The 23,027-nt window shown below is 39.4% G+C and overlaps 1 protein-coding gene and 3 non-coding genes across 7 annotated transcripts; 3 read left to right on the top strand and 1 right to left on the bottom strand.

The window, feature by feature from the left end:
- Positions 1–954: 954 nt before the first annotated feature.
- papola (poly(A) polymerase alpha) lies at positions 955–17,658 on the bottom strand. 4 transcript variants are annotated; one of them, XM_027155408.2, is made up of 27 exons: positions 17,429–17,657; positions 16,582–16,752; positions 16,215–16,281; positions 15,918–15,999; positions 15,682–15,791; positions 14,596–14,649; positions 14,394–14,505; positions 14,209–14,298; positions 12,543–12,681; positions 12,198–12,270; positions 11,659–11,779; positions 9,653–9,737; positions 7,104–7,157; positions 6,843–6,962; positions 6,655–6,764; positions 5,660–5,781; positions 5,435–5,571; positions 5,062–5,135; positions 4,314–4,387; positions 4,101–4,201; positions 3,773–3,840; positions 3,564–3,664; positions 3,406–3,459; positions 3,245–3,298; positions 3,079–3,114; positions 2,588–2,675; positions 955–1,719 (listed from the first exon to the last, which is right to left on the bottom strand). In XM_027155408.2, exons 1-27 carry the CDS (start codon positions 17,434–17,436, stop codon positions 1,640–1,642), a joined length of 2,385 nt encoding a protein of 794 aa, XP_027011209.1. In that variant the 5' UTR covers positions 17,437–17,657; the 3' UTR covers positions 955–1,639. The 4 variants fall into 4 exon arrangements, with proteins under 4 accessions (XP_027011209.1, XP_027011210.1, XP_027011208.1 ...); XM_027155409.2 differs by having other exon boundaries at positions 955–2,416; positions 4,314–4,399; positions 17,429–17,654; XM_027155407.2 differs by having other exon boundaries at positions 4,314–4,399; positions 17,429–17,654.
- A 754-nt stretch (positions 17,659–18,412) lies between these two features.
- trnas-gcu lies at positions 18,413–18,494 on the top strand. Its single transcript has one exon. It is a non-coding gene; the product is annotated as a tRNA-Ser (tRNA).
- Positions 18,495–18,830: 336 nt separating this feature from the next.
- On the top strand, positions 18,831–18,912 carry trnas-gcu. Its single transcript has one exon. It is a non-coding gene; the product is annotated as a tRNA-Ser (tRNA).
- A 1,498-nt stretch (positions 18,913–20,410) lies between these two features.
- Positions 20,411–20,492, top strand: trnas-gcu. Its single transcript has one exon. It is a non-coding gene; the product is annotated as a tRNA-Ser (tRNA).
- Positions 20,493–23,027: the final 2,535 nt, after the last annotated feature.

The following is a 23,027-nucleotide window of genomic DNA, read 5'->3' as shown; positions in this document are numbered from 1 at the left end:
GGCATACGGATTACACAAGAGTCAGTTAAGCTTTCATTTTGAACTTAATGTGCAGTAACTGCCTTGTAATACAATACATGGTTGCTGGCCACTTTAAAAGGAACAGCTGCACAAGTCAGAATATACAACATGACAAAACGAATCCAAAGACAGGAATCTGAGCCTAGAGTGGGCACACAGGATCACTGAAACTGGACAGTTTCAAATTAAGATGAAAATAAATGAATATAAATATCAGGCGACGGTTTTCTAGGCGAGTATAAATACATGCAGTATGATCTGTGATCTGATCACAACACTCTGGTGTAATCAACAACGTTTTTACTCTTATTGTATTTATATTATGTACTTCTACAAAACCTGAAGTATCGCTTGAACTGTAGCTATTCATATAGAACCGAAACGTCTTTACAGAAACCCGGACGTAGATTTAGCTCCTTAGTGAACAAACCAGAGACCACACTAATATAGAAACTTAAGAAGAAATGAAGAAATCTTCAGGGAGTCATTGCTGCCTGAGTCACCTCAGACTTACTCATTGGGGATAAATACATACACTTTGTGAACTATATCTATCTAATATTAACCTTGAATTTTGTATTCTATTGATCTTTACATTAACCTTTTGTTTTACGTTCATGTTCTGTAACGCTGCTTTGAGACAATGTCAATTGTAAATAGCGCTTTACAAACAAACTTGAATTGAAGTATACGGGTGTAAAAGAGTAAAGACAAAATGTCTGTATGAGCATGTTGATCATCAGGAGTCCTGTGATGAGCACTGGGTAGGCAGGTGAAAATTTAGGTACTGTATGGGGCAACATTTGTTTTTGGGAAGTGCATGTGAGGCCGCCAAGAGCAGATGCCCTCGGGATAAAGGGTTTCCTCACACACACAAACACACACTGTCTTTGGTGTTGAGTTGTTTTTAAAGGTGTTAAACCACATCATTACTTTGTAATTTTATAGACTTTTATTTGTGGAAAAAAAAAATACAACAGTTTGTTTTTACAAATAAGCCTGCGAGAAGAGAAGTAAGAACTGAGGATATGACGAAACCAAAGATTTTTGCTTTTGCACATAGTGGAATAAACAGCGTTCGTCGAGCAGCTGTACTGTTGCGTCGCCACACAATTTACAAAGATAATTAAGACAAACAAATCTCTTAACGTATCAGTGAAAGATTGAATAAGAAAAGCCTGTGCACATCTCATGAATCAACTAAATCCTTCTGCTTCAAAAACTATCATTAATTCCAAGCTTCATATGCTACTGCTCCGATTTCCATCTCATCACGGCCGTGAGCTTACGACAGAAAATGTTTGGGCTTATGTACTAATATAATGCGAGATCGAAATGCATTTAAATATGCATCACTGATTTTCAGATTAGTAATAAAAATCCTGACATACAAAGAAAACGTCCAGAGCCAATAAATGCATTTTTGTTATCTTATTTTCATAATAATGGATTTACACAAGGTAAAAGACAAACTTAAAAAAAATAATAATAATAAAAAAATAAAAAAATCTACCAGCTAGACCTGAAGTCATAGCCACCCTCTTTCTTCTTTTCAAGACGAGATGTTTACACTGGTATAATCTCAGATTAGAGATTGTCATATATTTTATTTCATTTTTTATAAGACGCTATAATCCTGATGAACTTTTGGATGCAGTTGTATATAATCTTCATATACGGCACCTTGGATCACATTCACTTAAAAAAAAAAACAACAACAACAAAATGGCACGTTAATAGAGAATCACAAACATGAAAAGCAATTTTTTTTTAAAGAAACGTCAGAGAACGTGTGTCGGAGAACATACGGGATGATGGGAATAAACTTGTGCATGAACTCGTACAAACACGCGTCTAGACGTTACGATGAGGTTGTGAGTGCATGAAAAAATGTATTCTGTTATTTCTGTGGAGGCAAGGATTGGTGGTAGAGTCTTCTGGGAGGTTAAAGAAGCGCAGTGTCGCCCTCTGGTGGATCGAGTCAAATGCCGTAGCGAGAACGTACCAGGGCGGTTCAAAAAGTCCTCTTTAGGAGGCACAGTGCAACCATGAGGCCCCTTATTTAGCCTCTCTAACACTCTCTCCAACACTAGCGAGCCATTTTGGTCTGGCCTCTCGAATGCTGTGTTCACACTAGCAAGTGACAAGTCGCTCATGCCAACTCAGCGTCGCCTACTGGGCAGGTAGCTACAGTTAGTACGTCGAGCCGAGTTCTAAACGGTTAACTGTGTAGTTTTTACACATCGCTGTACCATTTCTGCATTGTACTAATGAGGTAAGTACGAGCCCTTTAGCTTTCTTCCATCACGCTGAGAGATCCAGGCGACCCCGTGCTGTCCGAGCCTGGTGATCCGTCCTAGGATCCGTCTGAATTTGTCCTGCTACGCCGTCTTAACTAAATTGCATACGATTAAGAAAATCTTCATTAAAACATTGATTTACACCCGGTCACCAGAATCGCGACTCCATGTCGTGCGCTTTCACAGCAAATCCGTAATCCACTGACAGTTTGTTGCTTGCTATTGTGAAGGCAGGTTGAAGTAGAGGCCTAACTGATTCTACCTACTCAGTCTGAGCTTTATGGAGTTTTTCACCACTTGGATGGGGTTAGCCGGAGGAAGAGGGACATCGGAAAGATCGGTGCTGGACGCTTTCTGAAAACAGAAAGAAAAGCATGGAAACAAAAGGGGCAGTGGAATCTGGTCGATTGTGATGGGAAATCGTTCAAACAGTTCAAACAAATACCGGCTTTTTCTTTCATACTGCAGGTTACAAACCGATATCCTTTCAAATACGTTTGAGCTGCTGAACTTAAGTATATCTTTTAAAAACTAAATATAAAAACAATTAAACTCCAAAGCCAGTAAACAATACATGAATATGCATGCAACCAAACACTTACCACTTAAAAACACAGTCAATTAACAGTTAGACAACTTTACTTAACCTGGCAAATTACACTCAATTAAGATGGAAAACAAAAAATCATTAATTGAGTCCCACTTTATAAACACTTACAAAAAAAGGCCTAACCATTTCAGTTAAATAATGCCATACCTGAGATAGTGGTACCTGCCCTTCTGCATCCGACTCCTGTGCATAATGATATGTGGTACAAAGATATATCATCGGTTTTGCACGCATTCGAACAAAATAAATAAATAAATAAAATCGAGACTTCGTATCGGCACGTGCGTGCGAAAGAAAAACATGTCTAACTCACCGCTGCTTCTGTCTCCATTTTCACCTCTCTGTCTAAAGCAGAGAAATCGCTAGCCTGCATCAAATGAACAATTAGCACCGTCAGAAAAGGAACACGGCTCTGAGAAGTGTTTCGACTTTGTTAACGGCGCGAGGAAAAAAAAAATGAACAGATGCATCTACCTGAGATAAATCGGCAAAATCAGCAGCCTGGTCCATTGATTCTGAGGTAGAATCCTAAAGAGGGGAGAAAAGGAAATTTAAAAAAAACCTCAAGAACATTAAAAGCAATACAATAATTCCATTGATGACTTCTCAGGTGACATTTCTAGGTGTTTTACCTCCTCTAATCTGAGCTTCTTGGCTTGCTCGTCATGGAGCGGTGAGCCCGGTCCCTTCTTTACATGAACAGGACTGGAGGTTTCGGTCTCTGACGGACATGCTGTAACCAAGAACGCAGCGTTACGCTGTGGTCTGCACTGTTGAGTCATATTATATCCATATATCGTAATAAAAAACAATTAAATACAAGACGGGTGTGTGTACATACCTGCAGTAGGCTGTGTGTCTACTGACATGTCCATCTTTCCTTGAGAATCTGAGCTGGTCCCTGTGGAGCTGTACGCATGACGGAATAACAAGATTAGTCACATTTATGCTCTTATACTGGTATGAGACAGATACATCACCTGACAGATACATTTGTTAAAAAAAAAACAAAATAGAAATTTTATCTCAGTTGATAGTTTCCACACACGATATCTTAAACAAGAACAGAAAACATTTAACATTTTGTATAACAAATGGGATTTTTAGGTCTTTGTTTTCTCGTACTGTGTGTGTGTGTGTGTGTGTGTGTGTGTGTGTGTGTGTCTCACTGGTTAGGACTGGCAGAGAAGGCTGTCCTGGAGGTGCCAGTGGGTGAAGGCAAGGACGTGCTGTTATCCTTGTCCACACTTTCCTCGTTCAAATCTAAATGCTACAGAGCACAGGATGGTATCAGCAGTTAAACCCTGTGCTATGATGAAGATCGTGAACTAATTAAAAAAACTAGTGACAACAAGGTGTAGGAATACGTCTACTTTATATACCTGCTGCGTTCGGAGCTTCTTCGTGGAGTTCTCTTCATGGTGAGGTGAGGCCGGTCTCTTCTGTGCATGAGGCTCTGATAGAGACACTGTAAGGGAAGACAAAACCTTTCACTGACATGCTGTGATGAAACATGGCAACGTGGCCAACGATAAAATCCTCACATGTAGAAAGAATGACTACAAAAACTATGATGTATATACGATCGACAGGGAGGCGCTTTTAACCCCAGGATGTGCTATTAAGCAACGGTATTAAAAAAGTCTGCCGTGACCAGCGCTTAAACATTAGCACCTTATGTAGCCAATATAGAGACCACGGTCCCAACAGGCTGATACCGGATCAGTAGACTGTGGGTCATTAATGCACAGGTCAAAGTTCATCTAGATAAAGTCAAACAGCAGATGTGCATTGTTCGTGTCACTTGAATTGGCTTTTCTGATGGGTGTTTTATTCACGTATGGTGTGCAAAATTGTGTAAACAAAAACAAAACAAAACACGCAAAACACACACGCACACTCACGCACCCAGCTCACTCACCCACGTGCAAAACACACTCTTACACGCAAAACACACACACACGCACCCACATGCAAAAAACACTTGCACACGCAAAACACACTTGCACACAACTATGTGAACTCTATGAATCTGGCTAATAAGACATTAGTGCATCTAAACAGATACCCTGTCATTTAAGGTATACAGCTAACATAAACGACAAAAGACATCAACACAAGGTCACATACCTGCAGCAGAATGTGTGCCTCCTGAGGTGTTCACCTTCCCCTGAGAATCTGAGCTGGCACTTGTCCCTGTGGAGCTGTAAACATGGGAATATATCCAGAACTTCATCCACACAAAACTTTGCCAAAGTGTAATTCTTTAAAAGATGGTTTACGAGCCGATAAACGTTTGTACACAAATACTACAGAATGCTAATCTCCGTTATCGAGCTATTGTGAGCTTGTGAATGTACGATCCGAGTTGGAAAAGAAACCACAAAAGATGGATCGCAAAAACAGCCTGTCAGAAAACTTTTAAGATACCTACATGTAGGTGTGTGAAATAAAAAAAAAAAACGACTTAATTGTGAATAATTGGTGAGTGTGAGGAGCCCACCGGTGAGGACTGGCAGAGAAGGGTGTCCTGGCAGCGCTGGAGGTGCGGGTGGGCGAGGGGATGGACATGCTGTTATCACTGTCCAGAGACAAGTCCACTCCGCTCTCATTCACAGCACGCAGGCTTTCAGTCGAATGCTACAGTGCAGAGCATGACAGCAACGGTTTAACACAGACATCAAAGACAAAAAACATAGGATTGAGGTTTTAACAGGCTTTTGCTTGCCTTTCTCCTTTTGGGGATAACAAGGTCTGGCAGGAGCTGGTGAAGCTGCTTCCTCTTCACGTGCATCGCCGTTATTTTCATGTCAGTCTCAAACATCTTGCTGCTGATGGCCTGACGGTACACTGCGTTTATAAGGCGGAAACAAACAAGTTATCCATGATCTGATCTGTAGGACTACAAGCTCTTCTTTCTTCAATTAGGAATGAAAAAGAAGTTTTACAAAAAAAACATTTAAAACTAAAATTATCTTCAATTTCTAGATTTTTCATGACCAAAAGCAAATAAGTCACTTGTGTGTTTTAGTACAATGTAAATGTTTTATACTGTATACAGTGATCCCTCATTTATCGTAGTTAATGGGGACCGGAACCCCTCGTGATAGGTGAAAATCCACAAAGTAGGATTTCACTGATGGTCATCATCATCCTCTTCCTCTTGGACTCACTAGAGGAATCTTTCACAGGGGCACGGCGATTAGGAGGCATTGTAAGGGTTTAACGAAAAGTTAATTTCGAACACAATACACGAGACACAGTTGACAGCGTGAACGAGAGTGGCGAGATACAACAAGGGAAGAAGCTGGGAGAGGATGCGATGATGCGCAGCCAATCAGCTCAGATGTCGTGCCGGGAACCAATCATGTGCCTTGTCTGAGTGCCCGTGGGTATGTACAAAGCCTCTGAGAGAGTTTCACTCTTTGTCTGGCATCCTGGGAAACCATTTTTATTTTTCGATGAATATTTTTGAAAAATCAGCGATGCACCGAGGCCGCGAAACTTGAACCGCGAAGTGGTGAGGGATTACTGTATACCCTTTTTTTAAGGTTGATCAGTCTGATATTAGAGATATCAGAGATTTAAATAGCACCAGAAACTAATCTGGTTCAGCAAATATCTTTCGACAGAAGCACTAAATATAGAGCAGCATGCTTTAACCTACGCATACACAACGTGGCTGCTACACAGTAAAAAAACAAACAAACCAGGATGCCCTACCAGTGTCTGTGAAAGACTGGATGTCGTATGTCAAGTCGACGTTAAGAAGCTCGGACCCCTCCATTTTCCTGAACTCGATACCGATGACCCACATCGTGCACCATTCTGGCCTGTACACACACAAAAAAAGCAAGGTTCCAACCTGCTCAGAAAACATATCTGGAGTAAAGCTAATCTACAGCACTCACGTCTTATCGCTTTCCTTGGGTCCTGGAAATGACTGTGGGTTCACATGTGCCAGAGTGATGAACTCATTTTTCTCCAGGCTTCCTACCAAGATTCGGATCTTGGACTCGACGAGGCCAACCCTGTTGGAAACGGCATCCTTAAAAGTCGGCACGGAAATCTATTTATAAAGACTTTTACTGCACAGGCTCTATGGATGCAGTGTGAAAGATATTATCAAGGCTCATCGTACCAATCGTGTGCCTCAGCATGGGTCTACTCACCATTCGAGGTGCTGCTTCTCAGTAGGCGCACTTGCTAGCAACACAATATAATGCCTTGGAACATAAAAACAAGAACAATGCCATTACATCCTTTAGACAGAGGCCATTTAACTAAACACTGGGAAGTCTACGGAAGCCCGAGGGTTAAATCGAGGCCTAAAGTTAATTTAACTCACAGGACCGAATGCAGCACAATTAATATATTCAAGGTTATTAAGAAAATATATCAAAAAAATATTTTTTTAAATCACTGCTAAACAAAACACAAACACACACACACACACACACACCTTTGGAGTATTAACATAAGCACTCACAACATTAAAAAGTGAGTTTTATTTTAAATTTCATCTCACTGTAGTCTCAAAAACATCTTTGTCTACACAACGGTGCAGTTAATTGCCCTCGCTTAACATTGGGGCAGTGATATATAGTGAAGAAAAGAAAAGAAAAAGAACAAAAAGGTGTGTATAAAAACGATGAATAACTGCTGCACACTTTGTACAACGAAAATAATGAGCGCAGAGAGCATTCGAAAAAATAAACAGTAGACAATTTCACATTAACATTTATTTTAAGTTGAAAAAAGAAAGAAAAGAAAAAAAAAGAGAAAACATCGTCATTGCAAAGTTTCACCCAAGCTGAATCATATTCACTTATGTTCATCCGGCTGATCTTTTAAAACAGTTTATATAGGCGTGGATTTTGTCTAAATCACAGCATTAGTACAAAGAGATGGATATGATGTTGAGTGCACACACAAACACAACGTTAATGATCAGTGAGTAGATTTATTTGTGGTACCACAGCACCATCTACATGCTGCTAATTTAGACAAAAATCAAATGAATAAATCAATTACATTTTCTACAACTAGAAAAGCTGACCTTATTTTCATACTACATACATTTACACAGTGAAGTCTACATAATTTCACCCAAATGTACACGGACACTTATATAAAACTGAGTAATTATCCTTAAATTATCTTTTAGCAGCATGTGATGAAGTGGCCATAATCGTCCGTATCAGATCGAAGAAATTTCTAATATATTGCACTGGAACTACGAGACACAAGCCAAAGCCGATAAGTGGTAAACTGCGTACAGTTGCTTTTAGGCAGAGATATAGCTTTAAAACAATGGCAACAGTTGTTTTCATTACATGTAAAATATAATAAATAAATAAATAAATATATAAATAAAAACACGATACAATACACAAAAAGGACAAACATTAAACAGGGGGTGGGGGTGTTTGTGTACCGCTTCAGCTCTGGTGAAGGCCCATTACTTTACTAAAATGTTTTAAACAGACATATTTTAAACTAATCATGTATTCTTCTTTTATTAACCCATCAATAAATTGAAAACATTCCTAATAAATGTATAAGAATTTTTCAGGTTTGTTTTGTTTAATTCACTGACTGGAATAACGCAGGGTATAAATTACAAACAGGACGTTTTCACACTTGGTCCGAATACCTGAGCCCAGACCCAGGAGCGATTCTGGGCTTGTTTGCTGGATGGGTTTGCAGTAACATAAACCAGGTGTCCAATCTTTTCAGCAAAGGGCTGGTGTGGGTGCAGGCTTTCATTCCAGACGAGCTCGATCCACATGTTTGGAATGGAAACCTGCGCTCACACCAGCCATTTGTGGAGAAGAACATAAACCCCAGACACAAAGACTTCCTATAATTCCATACATCACGTTTGTGCACTCAAGTCTGCACCATCATCAATCGTTTGCTGTTAATTATTATTAGTATTTTTCCTTTGGTTCTGACATTTAATCTTTCTGGATAAGGAGCAGTTCTTTTAGTCATGCAAGAGACATGAATATTTCACTTTGCTCTATGAGCACAAATGTGAGCTGATTATGGTGCACCAGTTCTATGGCAGTGTAGTTTTATATACACACACGCACACACAATACAAAGGACCAGCAGAAACTGGAAGTAGCATTAAACCACATTTTTGCATGTGGCCCAGAGCATGGACCGCTTCACCACCTGATGCAGGTTTGGTTTTTAAGAGGATCACAGAACCGGTCACCAAAACAAAACTCACTTCAATCTCACCAAATTTGGGGCTCGAATATCCGGAAATAAACACAAGTGTGAAAACGACTTAAAAAAAACCCTTTTTATTAAAGACAAATGTAAGACAAGAAATACCAATAAAAATCTTTATTACTTTCAAATACCTACCTTAGGAATGACAAATACAGTTATTATTAAAAAAAGAAAAAAAAGAAAAGAAAAATAGTATGTGTCGGTCTAACAGAATTATTACAATAGAAATAAATGAAACGTAAAGCTAAGAAAAGCTAAGACAGTATGTGTACTGTTGCAAAGGGTTAGTATAAACTCCATTATTACTCTTTTATTTAGTAGATATTCAAGAACCACCGGATGACATAGGACGCAAGTGAGAATTCTGAAGGGGTGTAAAGGGGGTGGTGTGGATGCTATTTTGAAAAATAAATCTTTATTCAAATAGTGGAACCTCTTCATGTAAGTACAACAGGATAAACAGCTAAATACATACTTGTATTTCTGAAAGAAGTTGGGAGATTCAAATAGTTTGGCCCAGTCTGCTTTGTTCTGCAATATTTCATCCATAATGGCCAGACCTGGAGGTAAGAAGCAAAAGTCCATAGTTAATAACACAAAGAAGTGAACCTCAGTCATTTGGGTCACACTGGACAAAAAATAATGAAAATGTAAACAATGTCCTTTCTACAACAGTTTGTAGTGGACTTGTGCAACCAAAAGCATCCCGAAATTGTACCAGCTCAGTCTTCGGTGCGATCTCGGACCTCCACTGAGATGAGGCCGACTCCGTGAGGATCCTGAGGTATCTAGAGATCTACCAGCTCCAGTTAGACTATGTGATACTAAAGAAGAGATGCCAACTCCATGTGGTCTTTGAGGACAACCTCATCCTCATCAATACAATATTTATCAGACTGTATATTTATAAATCGCACCCTCCAGTGTCACGCACATGAGGATGAGGTTCCCCTTTGAGTCTGGTTCCTCTCAAGGTTTTTCTTTACCATTTAAGGGTTTTTCCTCCCCACTGCTGCCCGAGTCGCCTCAGACTTGCTCATTGGGGATAAATACATACACATTTAAATAAATCCAATATTAATCTTGAATTTTGTATTATACTAATCTTTATATTATTCTTTATGATAAAGTTCTGTAAAGCTGCTTTGAGACAATGTCAATTGTAAAAAGCACTATACAAAAAAAATTTATTTGAATTGAACCGAAGAGCTCCTGAGGAACTAACAGGTCAGAGTCAATTAGTTGACTACAGACTTAACACTCATTCATTTGTGCTGAAGAATTGAAATATTCACTGATGAAGATGCAATGGCAGTTCAAAGACGGTGTGATGGTCTCCAAGTGGTTCTATCCACAGATATGTACAGTTGTGTCCAAAAGCCTGGGACTACAATGAAAACCTGGGATTTGTTTATTTTCATTTAAAATTCAAAATAAAAAGACGTTTTTAGATTTTCGAGTAAAACAAAGTCAAAGCATTAAGACTTCCAACCATTTTAAATGTAAAAGTCATTAAATTAGTGATATCGACCGTGTTAACGACTTTGTACAAAAGATTTCCTCATGTCTAATCTCTTGTACTGAAGCAAGTGATCGGACGACTCGGGAAACCGGGACTCGGGATTTGGTCTAAAAAGGATCATAAGGTTTTGCACAAACTTGTAGAATCCGTGCAGCTCGGGTGGGCACACCTCAAATCTCTAACTTTACTGAAGAAGCTTATTTTAAATTAATCACAGACGACAGTCAGAACTGTGCAGTACACGGAAGTTGTGTGTATGTACACAATGAAGTGAAGTACGAAGCTGATCGTTTACTGAATCAGAATCAGAAACAGAATCAGAATCAGGTTTATTGGCCAAGTGTGTTGACACACACAAGGATTTTGGTTCCAGCTGTTTGTGACTCCCAAAAGTACAGACATAAATAACACTAATATACAAGACAACATGCCTTCTATAAAGTAATGGTGGCTTCATGGGGTTAAAAAAGACTGATTCAAATCATCTTTATGAGTGATGTGAAGACAGAACATCATGTCTCAGTCAAGCCAATGACTTGTTAATTAATTAATTAGTTATTTATTTTGGGTGGGTGGGGGGGGTGGAAACATGAAGCATTAGAAACGTAGTTAAAAGTTAATAAAAAAAATATATAATTTCCCTGCATTCATCTGCATCTTAACTAACTAATTTGCTTACCAGACTTTAAATATAATCAATTTATTTTCAGAACAGTGTAAGAACTTTAGAGCCTTTACTGATGAAGCTGTTACGTAGTTAGCTAAATTTACTGGGTCAATATTTGCCATGTAATATTAAACGGTTCTAAAGTGAGCGATTACTGAGACGGGGTGAAAAGTGTCCTGCGGTAGAAACAGGTATGCAGAAGACCGTCGTTTTGTGCCGCGATGTAATTTAGCCGTCCACAAATTGTGATCGTACAATTATATTCGATGAGATTTTGAAAAATGCCACTGACCCTGTTTGAACTCTTCCACCATGACGTTGCGGGTGGACGCCGACACGTTGTATGTGGAGTTTTGCTGAGGATAAGCTGGTGTGATGATGGGCATGAGGTGGTACCGGTCACTTGGTGTCACCTTTGGAAATTGAGACATTTAATGCTGTTCAATCTTACAGTTTGAATCAAGTTCATGTTCAAAGCCTTTATTGTCATATACACAGTGAAGAAAACAAGTTTCCCTGTACAGTGAAATTCTTTGTTATACACAGTGTATGCCATGACACGTTCAACACACGCACAACATAAAAAAATTTTTTAAAAAAAAGCTGCAGGAGTAGAAATAAAGACTAATAGAAATCTGCGCTATGTACATCTATATGTGCAAAAATACTGACTTATGTCCATGGTACAGTAACAAACTGAATGCAACTGCATGTTAATAGTAGCAGTATAATTAACAGTAACAAATGTTCAATGATGATAATAGCAGCATTTGGATAGGAATGATAGATACTGTGAGTCTATACAGCTGCACTTTAAAAGAAGAGTCATACCCTTGGATCCCACACTGGCAGGTTGAGGTTGCACTCAACTGGTTGCTTCAAAAGGACTGGATTAGGCCACTCCCTAATACATGAAAGAGAGATGTGGGGAAATTAGATGCCTGCCCAAGTGTGCGTTGGATAAAATGACAAAAAAAATAATCTTTTGGACATGTTTCGCATTTAGCACATTTACATAGAAATACACGAACTGAAGTTTCAATTCTGTAAATGACACAAAGAACCAAGAGTCTCAATTCTCAAAACTTATTTATGACACACTGACATGTTTAGCCAAAATGACTAGATCCATACAATTAGATCATCAATAATTAGGAATGAAAAAAAGGGACTCACCACTTAGAAAACACAAGAAAGAATTTATACACGAGGGTTGAAGCCACGGCGTTGGGGTAAAGCTGACACGTTCTCGCCACCAGCATCGCCCACGACACACCGCCCAAGAAACCCAAGATATTTGAATATATGTTGTGACCTGAAACAGAAACATAGATGTCATATTGATAACGATATGAAATTCATATCCTTGACTTGGTGAGCTTAGAGAATTCGCAACATAATTCCTGCAGCTACAACATAAACATCCATATAAAATAAAGACAAAGACACATGGCAGACGGTGCTGATGTTTATTTTTCTGAGAAGGCAAGCTCCGAAGGAGTTCCACGCAGCCTTCGTCGAGTCGCTATTTTTCGAGGCTACCGAGAGAGCCATGGACCACCGGAAGAAGTATTTGTGCTGAATATTTGTGCTGAAGTTATACAACCCGTTACTTTCTTAGATGATACCAAATACCAAAATCTACTGCACTTCTGTAATAGTATCTACTGCAGTACTGTCCGAATACGATGTTTTCAAATTTGTGCTTTAACAAAGCTTCTAGAAAACCATTGTCTAATTTGCTGTTGTTTTCTAAAGTATTCTTTGTAAAGCTGCACATGCAAGCTAAAGTATTCAGCCACAACAACAAAAGCCATAAATCCCAGTGCAAAATGCTGCGGTACGGCTGCCTTGGTGTGAACCCAACCTTTCTAAACACAGCGCTTTTTCAACTGCTTTGCCAATATTACTGCCATGTAAGAGAAACAGATTTTATGATTATTCTCTTGTCGAAGCACTGCTACTTCTTATACAGTGAAGCAACGGGTACAGAAATACATTTTTGCATTCATTTTGCCTAATGATGCATTTTGAAATGATTAAAAAGTGACTGTACAGATAAACACTGTGAAACAGCATCTACACGCAAGGGGTTTTTTGGGTATAACTAAATTTCTAGTACAGTAATATGCAGTAGGAATAATAAGCAATAACAATACATTTACAAAAAAACATTTATTTTTCATATTTAAAGAAAACAATTGTTTTAATAATTGTAAATAAATATTTTAAAATTAGCAATTTATTATCAGTTGTGTCCATTTTTGCAAAAGAGCATTTCTTGTGTTGCTGATAAACTATAATGTGATAGAAACGTCATGGATCATTATAGGACTGTAGTAACATGGAATTTTTACTTATATCGCTCATCCACATTTATCAGTAAATATGAAATACTGAGATAAATTCTGACTTTAGAAATAAGAAAGCTAACAGCAGAAAGCCTGCTGTTATACAATTTATACAATTGTTATACATATTATCACCATGTACTTGTTTAACCCATTTAACCACCAGATAACTCAAACAGCCTATGCGTGTATTGTTCATCATAATGTGTGCAGAGGTGCTGCTGATGGAACCTAAATTACACTGAGAAATTTAGACACAAATTTGCCTACCGCTCTACTGCAGAAAGGTTCGTTTCGGAAAAGATTTTAAACCGCAGCTGAACCTAAATATTGACTATCACTTCTGTGATGCATTTAGATCGCCACTGCAGACTGGACAATACAACAAAAATTCATTTTAAGTTTAACCAAAGCTGTGGCCTGTTAATAAGGCTGTTAAAAATAGAGTTAGATCCTAATACAAAAATACAAAAAAAATAAATAAGACTCACGTTTAGCCCACAGTTTGATGGCTCTAAGAGTAAGTCTGAAATTCTCAATGTTGGGCACCAGGTGGAGAATCTCATCGGTCACCCTGCATCCTGGGCACAAAGAACAGCATAACAAACACACTCGATATAAAAGACTGCGATATTTCACTTGGTCAATCAAAGACTGTACACAAACAAACATTTACCGTTCAGACTCCGTATACAGCGGATATCCAGATTCTTTAGTAAACTATCGTCCCGGAGGTCCAGGTTCTCAGGAATGGTCTGCAGAGCTAACCGAGCAAACAGGATATCAATCTGGCACAAGAATTAAAAACAAACAAGTTAGAGACTGAGGAGCTTATTTATAATATCCGTATATTGTGACGACAAATTGAAACGAAATACCTCAATACCATCATAGCACAGTTTAATCACTGGGACAAATGCCTCTTCGACAGCCTATAGAGCAAAACAGACAAAGCATTACAAAGGCAGTTCTTAAGCAGATTTTATTTGACATGTTTCAACAATTAAGCAATTTTACAAAACAATAGTGGTGTACTGAACATCAAACACAGCCTAGGTACAAGGCTAAAGGTAATGCCAATTAATGAAGGGTAATCACAGTTCATTACAGTTAATTACAGCTAATGACGGTTAATCAAAAGGTAATACCATCAGTGCTGATATTCAGTTCAAGAGCAATATTGCTTGTATATAGCAATTCAATAAACAAGAAATTAATCAGGTAACGTTTCAGACACAAAATGGCCAAATAATTCTGTTTATGCTCCATTAACAGGAATAATTCCCAACAAAGCCAACTGGACAGAGCAGTGTGATGCCATGCTAGTCCGCAGTAAGTGCAAGAACAGCTTCAGTGTAATGAACTGACACGCAGAGTGATGAACATGGTTAACTTCCCCAAGTATCAGTACTCTTGGAACAGCTAGTCCAGACTAGTCAGAGGGTGTCGATAAAATTTCTCTAACTGCAGCTTTGACAGCAACATTAGCTGCAACTCAAACTACATGTTTTACAATCCTACAAATGTCTGCATTAATATTCTTGTTGTAAAACTGTATTATTTATATATTAACATTTTGCTTGCTGGTCATGCGAACGCTGCAATAATCAGAGCAAATTGAAAACGTATATCGTATCATTCACATGATAAGACTTTCTATTAGGAGGCGCATTTTTACAGCAATAGTCTCAGGAGTTTTGCTTTTAGGTTTCACATGAACAGGACAAGCTGCATTTTGTTTCATTAACATCAAAAAAAGAAAAAGGAAAAGCTGGAAAAAAGAATAGTATCGTTCATAAAGTGAATGGTTGAAATGGATTTGTTCCACAGACATTATTAAAACAATAAAAACTATGACATCATTCATTAATAAATAAGGAACTGTTGTGTTTTGCCAATAGCTGCAGGAGGGATAAAGTGTTAATGTATATTAGCACATGTTTATATTCTTTTTAAGAGCATACCCTTAAGTCCTTGACATCCTCTTGCTCTTTTAACTTCTCGTAAAAAGAGGTAAAGAAGTCGGACCTGTCCACGTGTCGAGGTGCGACACAGAGAGCGTCAATATCGGCACCTACAAGTGGAGAGGGATGACAAAGTTCAGTCAGCAAACCATGTTGGATTTAATAGCTGCTAAAACAAAAACAAAGAGACAGGAAAGACAAAAACCACTAGCATGTAATAATGTTTGTGAACTCACCTTTTGTATGCACTCCTAACCTATAGGAGCCAAACGTAAATATTTTCCCACCAATGCTTTCTATCAATGCTGGAGGGATATTCTGTCACGATAAAGAAAAAAAATTATATAATCGTTTCACTGTGTTTCATGAATGTAAACCAAGAAGGTAAGAATGAAAGCGCAATTTAGAATGAAAGTGCGATGCAATTGTGTGTGTTAATGATCCTTTCACAAGATACACACTGTTCCCATATTATATTAATGCACTAATAAATTGACACCCCAAAAGCTTTATACCACTTGCAAAAATCTCACCTTTGATCTACTGATGTCTTGGATCCATTCCTTGACCAGTGTGTTTAGTTTCCCCAGAACAAGGATTCTGCACAAAGAAAACACAGAAATCTTTTACCCCCTGCCACCTATTATATAAATAAATTCTCCCAACAACCTAGAGATTGTTCCACTTGAATTGATTCATATATAAAGTAGTCAATTATAGAGAATGTATCCTTTGCTGTAACATTCCAATTTCTCTTCACTGGAATTTAAGAGGCCCAAACTTATTCCAGTGTTACATTGCACCAGGCAACAAAGTTTGGAGTGATAAACTCATCTCACTGAATCATATGAGGGCCTTAATATTCCCATCACTCATGGGCAGGTTCACAGATTAAATCACCTCCGTTGCAGCTCCAACTCCTCTTCAAACACGTTGAAAGGCTTCAGCGCCTGCACCAGTTTCTGCGCGTGGACCAGGTCCGATTCTTTCGGCAAGGCCAGGCTGATGGGTGAAGTAATCCCATAATGCTTTGGGGAGTCCTGAGCTGGTTGTGCCTGATTCATAATTGGACTGGAGAAATAACAACAACATCATTAGTATCAAGACAAATGAGACGAAAATCGATAACATTTCTGAATTACAGCAAAGTTTATTTTATGACACATGAAATTTAACACTTCAGCATTTTGTTCCATGGGAAATGACAATTATTTTCATGAACAAGACATTTACAAAATATTCAAGATAAAAAATTGTGGCCTTTTTCACCACTGCCTGAAAACCACAGAGATAAAAATAACCAAAGTGACCTACCCTGTGTAGGCAAGCAAGCTGTGGACTTAAATAACTCTTAAGGTGTCATTTGTTTGCTTGTTTCTGTGAACATTAATATTAGCTTTTATCCCTTGTACGCTTCTATTAGAAAACTATAGCATCTCTACAACTAAATCCACTACTGAATGAACAGCTAGCATGCTGAATGCTAAGCTGAAACTATCGTTACATTTCAGTTAAGTGCACGGTGTAAAAGATATACATTTGTGATTAATCGTGATAAATACATATATTTTAGTTAATTTTACCACCACGCTTGGGTTTAGAAGTGCGCGCCTCATATAGAGTAGAAGCTGCTAAGCTATGCTAGATAAGCTAAGCTAAACTATGCTATGCTAAGCTAGCATAGGCCTCGTCAATCCCGGTTTCTTAGCAACTTTCTCACGTTGAAGACAGACAAAAAAATACTCACAAAGGCATCGTAAATAGCTTCGTTGTATTCTCAGCCTCTTGAATTAAGTCTAAACATTTTGTTTAGTTTTGTTTATGTGTCCTGTCGAGGTCAGTTTGTATGTGAAAGCGAACAGCTGTACAGGTGTGTGGAAATTATTTCTTTTGTTTACGCGAACATGGCGCTCCGGCAACCACACGAACGCTCGATCCGTCGGTGTTACGTAACCGTTCTTCTGCCATTTGATTGGCTGTGAGTCGGATCACTTTTCAGTTTCCCGATCGTTCATATATGCATGCTAATAATGGCTCTCTTCAGGGAGCCGGATCATTTTAAGCGGCTCATCAATAGGAGCCGAATCCCACACGACTCATTGCCATTTGACGACTGATTTTAGTTCTTTGGTTCTGACAGCAGTATTTCCAATTTGTATGGGTTGTATGTTTTATGTTTTTATTTCATGTTTATTATTATTATTATTATTATTATTATTATTATTATTATTATTATTATTATTGTTGTTGTTGTTGTTGTTGTTGTTGTTGTAATTCTTTAACTTTACTCCTTTTTCATGGAAAACGAAAATGGGATTCTTTATTATTATTATTTCATTATTTCATTATTTGAATTCATAATTTATAAGACTTAGCAAAAAAAATACTGACATATACTTTATCGTTCAATATGATTGACGAAGATGAGAATCAGACACACAGTGTAAAATCAATTGGATTAGATTTTCCATGGTTTCTGATCTCTGATTCAGACAAATCTGGTATCCCTTATTACGATTGTCACTCATTACGATGATTACTTTTTAATTACGATAGACTTTAGTGAAAAGTACTAAAAGATAAAAGCACGTTTGATTCCGTTTTTTTCTTATTTTCTTATTTAATTTTCATTACTTTCATTATTTATTTGGTTTTGTTATTGTATCGGTCCTCCTTAAAACGCTTCTGAAATAGCAGTAGCTCGCCAGAAGATGGCAGGCGTGTGTCATCAGACGAGGTGGCCGAGTGGTTAAGGCGATGGACTGCTAATCCATTGTGCTCTGCACGCGTGGGTTCGAATCCCATCCTCGTCGGTGTTCCTGCCTTTATGACCTCACAACAGCCTTCTTCCTGAAACTAGACTTTGCAGTTCGGCTGTTCCAATATTTACAGACATCTTTAACACCTCTGATTCTGACATATACCGTATCGTTCTATGTGATTGATGAGGATGAGAATCAGACACACAGTGTAAAATTGGATTAGGTTTTCCTTGACAACAACTGACAATAAACATTTCTGAACGCTGATTCAGACAAATCTGGTATCCCTTATTATGATTGTCACTCATTACGATGACTTCTTTTTAATTATAACAGACTTTAGTGGAAAGTACTAAAATATAAAGGCACATTTCATTTATTTTCTCAGACGAGGTGGCCGAGTGGTTAAGGCGATGGACTGCTAATCCATTGTGCTCTGCACGCGTGGGTTCGAATCCCATCCTCGTCGGGATTCCTCCTTTATGACCTCACAACCCCCTTCTTCATGAAACTAGTCTAGCTGAACCTTATGCTACATATTTCCATCTACAGGCGACATGTTGCCGCTTCAATAATGTTGTAAGGTGTTAAGAAATATATCAAATAATATAATATTTACTTATTGCACTTTTTTATGTATCAGTCCTGCTTTAACGCTGCTGAAGTAGCAATATCCCACCAGTTGTTGTGCATCTGCTGTTTGGAAGAGGTGACCAAGTGCTTACATTGATGGACCACTTATCTGTTGTGCTCTGCATCTGTGGGTTCAAATCCCATCCTCATCAACCCTGGTTTTTCAAAGCCAGCTCACGACTTCGCATTTACTATATTAATGTGAACAAAAACTGTCAAATAATAAGCTAAACTGTGCAGTTCAGCTGTTCCATTATTTACAGACATCTTTAACACCTCACTGGTGATGTGCAATGTTCCTGCTGAGGACCTTATCCCAATCCCCACAAAAAATAGTTTGACTGAACTACAGACATCTGTGGTAGTGGAGTCCTTTGAGCACCTCATAATGCCCCCTCAAATCCATTACAGACCCTCTGCAGTTTGCCTACAGTGCCAACAGGTCTGTAGATAACACCATTAGCATGGCCCTCTATTTCATCCTCCAGCACCTGCAGTCACCAGGAACCTTTGCTAGGGTCTTGTTTGTGGATTTCAGCTCTGCTTTCAATTCTACCATTCCAGCTCTGCTACAGGACAAGCTTTACCAGCTGAGTGGGCCCGATTCCAACACTAGGTGGATCACAGACTTGCTGAATTCCTGATTTTAGTTGTGGTTCTGATTAGGCATTTAAACCATACCCTCAGGTGGGGATGGGATTCAAACCAGAAATGTAGAGAACAATGTGTAAGATTGCTCCTGATAGTTAAAATTTAAGAACTCTGATTCTGACATTTACTGTATCATTCAATATGATTGACGATGATGAGAATCAGACACACAGTGAAAATCAACTGGATTATATTTCTCCTGACACCAATTGACAATATTTTCATTATTTATTTATTTATTTTACTGTATTGGTCCGCCTTAAACTGTAACAAACATGCCTAACAGTCAGACGAGGATCCTGCTTCATGACCTCACAACACCCTTCTTCCTAAAACTAGTCTAGTTGGACCATATGCTATATATCTTCATCCATAGGTGACACGTTGCCACTTTGATAACTTTGTACAGTGTCAATAAAAATATCAAATAATATGATATTTACTTATTGCACTTTTTTAATGTATCAGTCCTGCTTTAATGCTGCTGAATCAGAAATATCCCACCAGTTGTTGACAGAAAGAGTCTGCCTTTTGGACGAGGTGGCCAGCTGCTTAATCTGTTGTGCTCTGTGTGTGTGGGTTCAAATCCCATCCTCGTCGATCCTTTCGAAGCGCTCTTTGAACTTAAAACGCTGGTGAAATAGCAGTCACTCACCAGTAGATGGTAAAAGTACATGCAGTCAGACGAGGTGGCCGAGTGGTTAAGGCGATGGACTGCTAATCCATTGTGCTCTGCACGCGTGGGTTCGAATCCCATCCTCGTCGTGGTTCCTGCTTTATGACTTCACAACACCATTCTTCCTGAAACTAGTCTAGGAGGACCTTATGCTACATCTCCATCTACAGGCAACACGGTGCTAGTGTTAATTTCGTCACCTATTTTTAATTTAGTCTTAGTCTTAGTCTTGTGCCAAATGTCCTTGTTAGTTTTAGTCATATTTAATCATTCATATATCTTTTTTTTGTTAGTCAAGTTTTAGTCAACTAAAAGTCTCATCATTTTAGTCTAGTTTTAATCAAAAGAAAACTCAAGGTATCTTAGTCAAGTTTTAGTCGACTAAAAGTCTTTTAATTTTAGTCTCGTTTTAGTAAAAAAATTGTCTTTTTTTGAAATAACATTATTACTGAGATTATTACTGATAAACATTTCAGTAAAAAATGTTTCACATATCTGAAACATTGGTTAAATGTCATAATTACCTGACAAAATACACTTGTTGAATGATTTTTGTTGAATGCAAATGTTAAACGGGTCTGGTTTTCAATTTCTGATTTAGGAGACACATTCACAAATGATTAACCTGTTCTGGAGAGTATTTTATTTTAACCAACACAATTCAAAAGCTGGGGCCCAACAGACTCCGACTGACAACTTAAGTTACAAAGGTTTTTAAAACTGTTTTGGTTGCCTTGTGTCTCGTGTTTCTGTTTAAATCAGAAATAAAATACATATACTCCAAAAAACTGAAAAAAAAATAGGCCTACTTTACTGTGGGCCTAAAATACAACCTATTTACAGTCCACAAATCACAAAAGTATCAGTGAGAAGTTGAGAACACTCGTTTAAACAGTGCCTACACTAGATATTATATATATCTAATAATAATCTAGATTTTTTTATTCTGTTAATTCTTATTTCTTTTATTATTTGTTATTTCCTTTATCATTAATTATGTTTACCTTCAGCTCTATGTTTATGTTCTGTAAAGCTGCTTTGAGACAATGTCTATTGTAAAAAGCGCTATACAAATAAACTTGAATTGAATTGAATACACTCAAACTTGACTGCACATCACATTTGGGAGGAATGCCCCCCCCCCCCGACCTGAACCCGAGTGGTGTTCTGTGCTAGTCACAGTTATTGGTTATTGGACTTCTGTGCTAGTCACAGTTTGTCCATAGCGAACACCATGTTCAAGCATAAAGGTGTCCATCAGTGCACGTGGCACCAGGACACCAAAGGTCGGGGGTCGATGATCGACTTTGTGGTTGTTTCATCTGACCTCCGGCCGTATGTCTTGGACACTCGGGTAAAGAGAGGGGCAGAGCTGTCAACTGTTCACCACCTGGTGGTAAGTTGGATCCGATGGCAGGGGAGGAAGTTGGACAGACTTGGCAGACCAAAACGTACTGTGAGGGTCTGCTGGGAACATTTGGCAGAGTCTTTGGTGGGTCCGGGTGGACCATGTTCTCCACTTCCATTGTCGACGCAGCTGCTCGGAGCTGTGGCCGTAAGGTCTCCGGTGCCTGTCGTGGCGGCAACCCCTGAACCCGGTGGTGGACCCCGGATGTAAGGGATGCCGTCAAGCTGAAGAAGGAGTCCTATCGAGTCTGGTTGGCTCGTGGGACTCCGGAGGCAGCTGAGAGATACCGGTGGGCCAAGCGAGCTTCAGCCCGGGTGGTTGCGGAAGCAAAAACTCGGGTATGGGAGGAGTTTGGTGAGGCCATGGAGAAGGATTCTCGGTCGGCCTCGAAGAAATTCTGGCAAACCGTCCGGCGTCTCAGGAGTGGGAAGCAATGCCCTGCTCACACTGTTTACAGTGGGAGTGGGAATCTGCTGACTTCAACTGGGGACTCGGACGGTGGAAGGAGTACTTCGAGGTTCTCCTCAACCCCACGACATATCTGCCACTGAGGAAGCAGAGGCCAAGGACTCAGTTGTGGACTCGTCGATCCCCCAAGCTGAGGTCACTGAGGTAGTTGAGAAGCTCCTCAGTGGCAAGGCACCGGGGGTGGATGAGATCGAGCCCTGAGTACCTCAAGTCTGGATGTTGTGGGGCTGTCTTGTCTTGGTTGACATGCCTCTGCAACATCGCATGGCGGTTGGGGACAGTGCCTTTGGACTGGCAGACTGGGGTGGTGGTCCCTTTGTTTAAGAAGGGGGACCGGAGGGTGTGTTCCAACTACAGAGGGATCACAATCCTCAGCCTCCCTGGAAAAGTCTATGCCAGGGTACTGGAGAGGAGAATTCGGCCGATAGTCGAACCTCGGATGCAGGAGGAACAATGCGGGTTTCGTCCCAGTCGTGGAACACTGAACCATCTCTATACCCTCGCCAGGCTGCTGGAGGGTTCATGGGAGTTTGCCCAACCAGTCCACATGTGCTTTGTTTATCTGGAGAAGGCATTCGACTGTGTCCCTCATGGTGACCGGTGGGGGGGGTGCTCTGGGAGTATGGGGTCCGGGGCCCTCTGCTAAGGGCTGTCCGGTCCCTATATGACAGGAGCAGGAGTTTGGTTCGCATTGCCGGCAGTAAGTCAGACTTGTTCCCGGTGCATGTTGGACTCCGGCAGGGCTGCC

This window comes from Tachysurus fulvidraco, chromosome 16 (genome assembly GCF_022655615.1).
Source record: "Tachysurus fulvidraco isolate hzauxx_2018 chromosome 16, HZAU_PFXX_2.0, whole genome shotgun sequence".
In the NCBI taxonomy this organism is placed as follows: Eukaryota; Metazoa; Chordata; class Actinopteri; order Siluriformes; family Bagridae; genus Tachysurus; species Tachysurus fulvidraco.
This window is presented reverse-complemented; position numbering and strand designations above follow the sequence as displayed.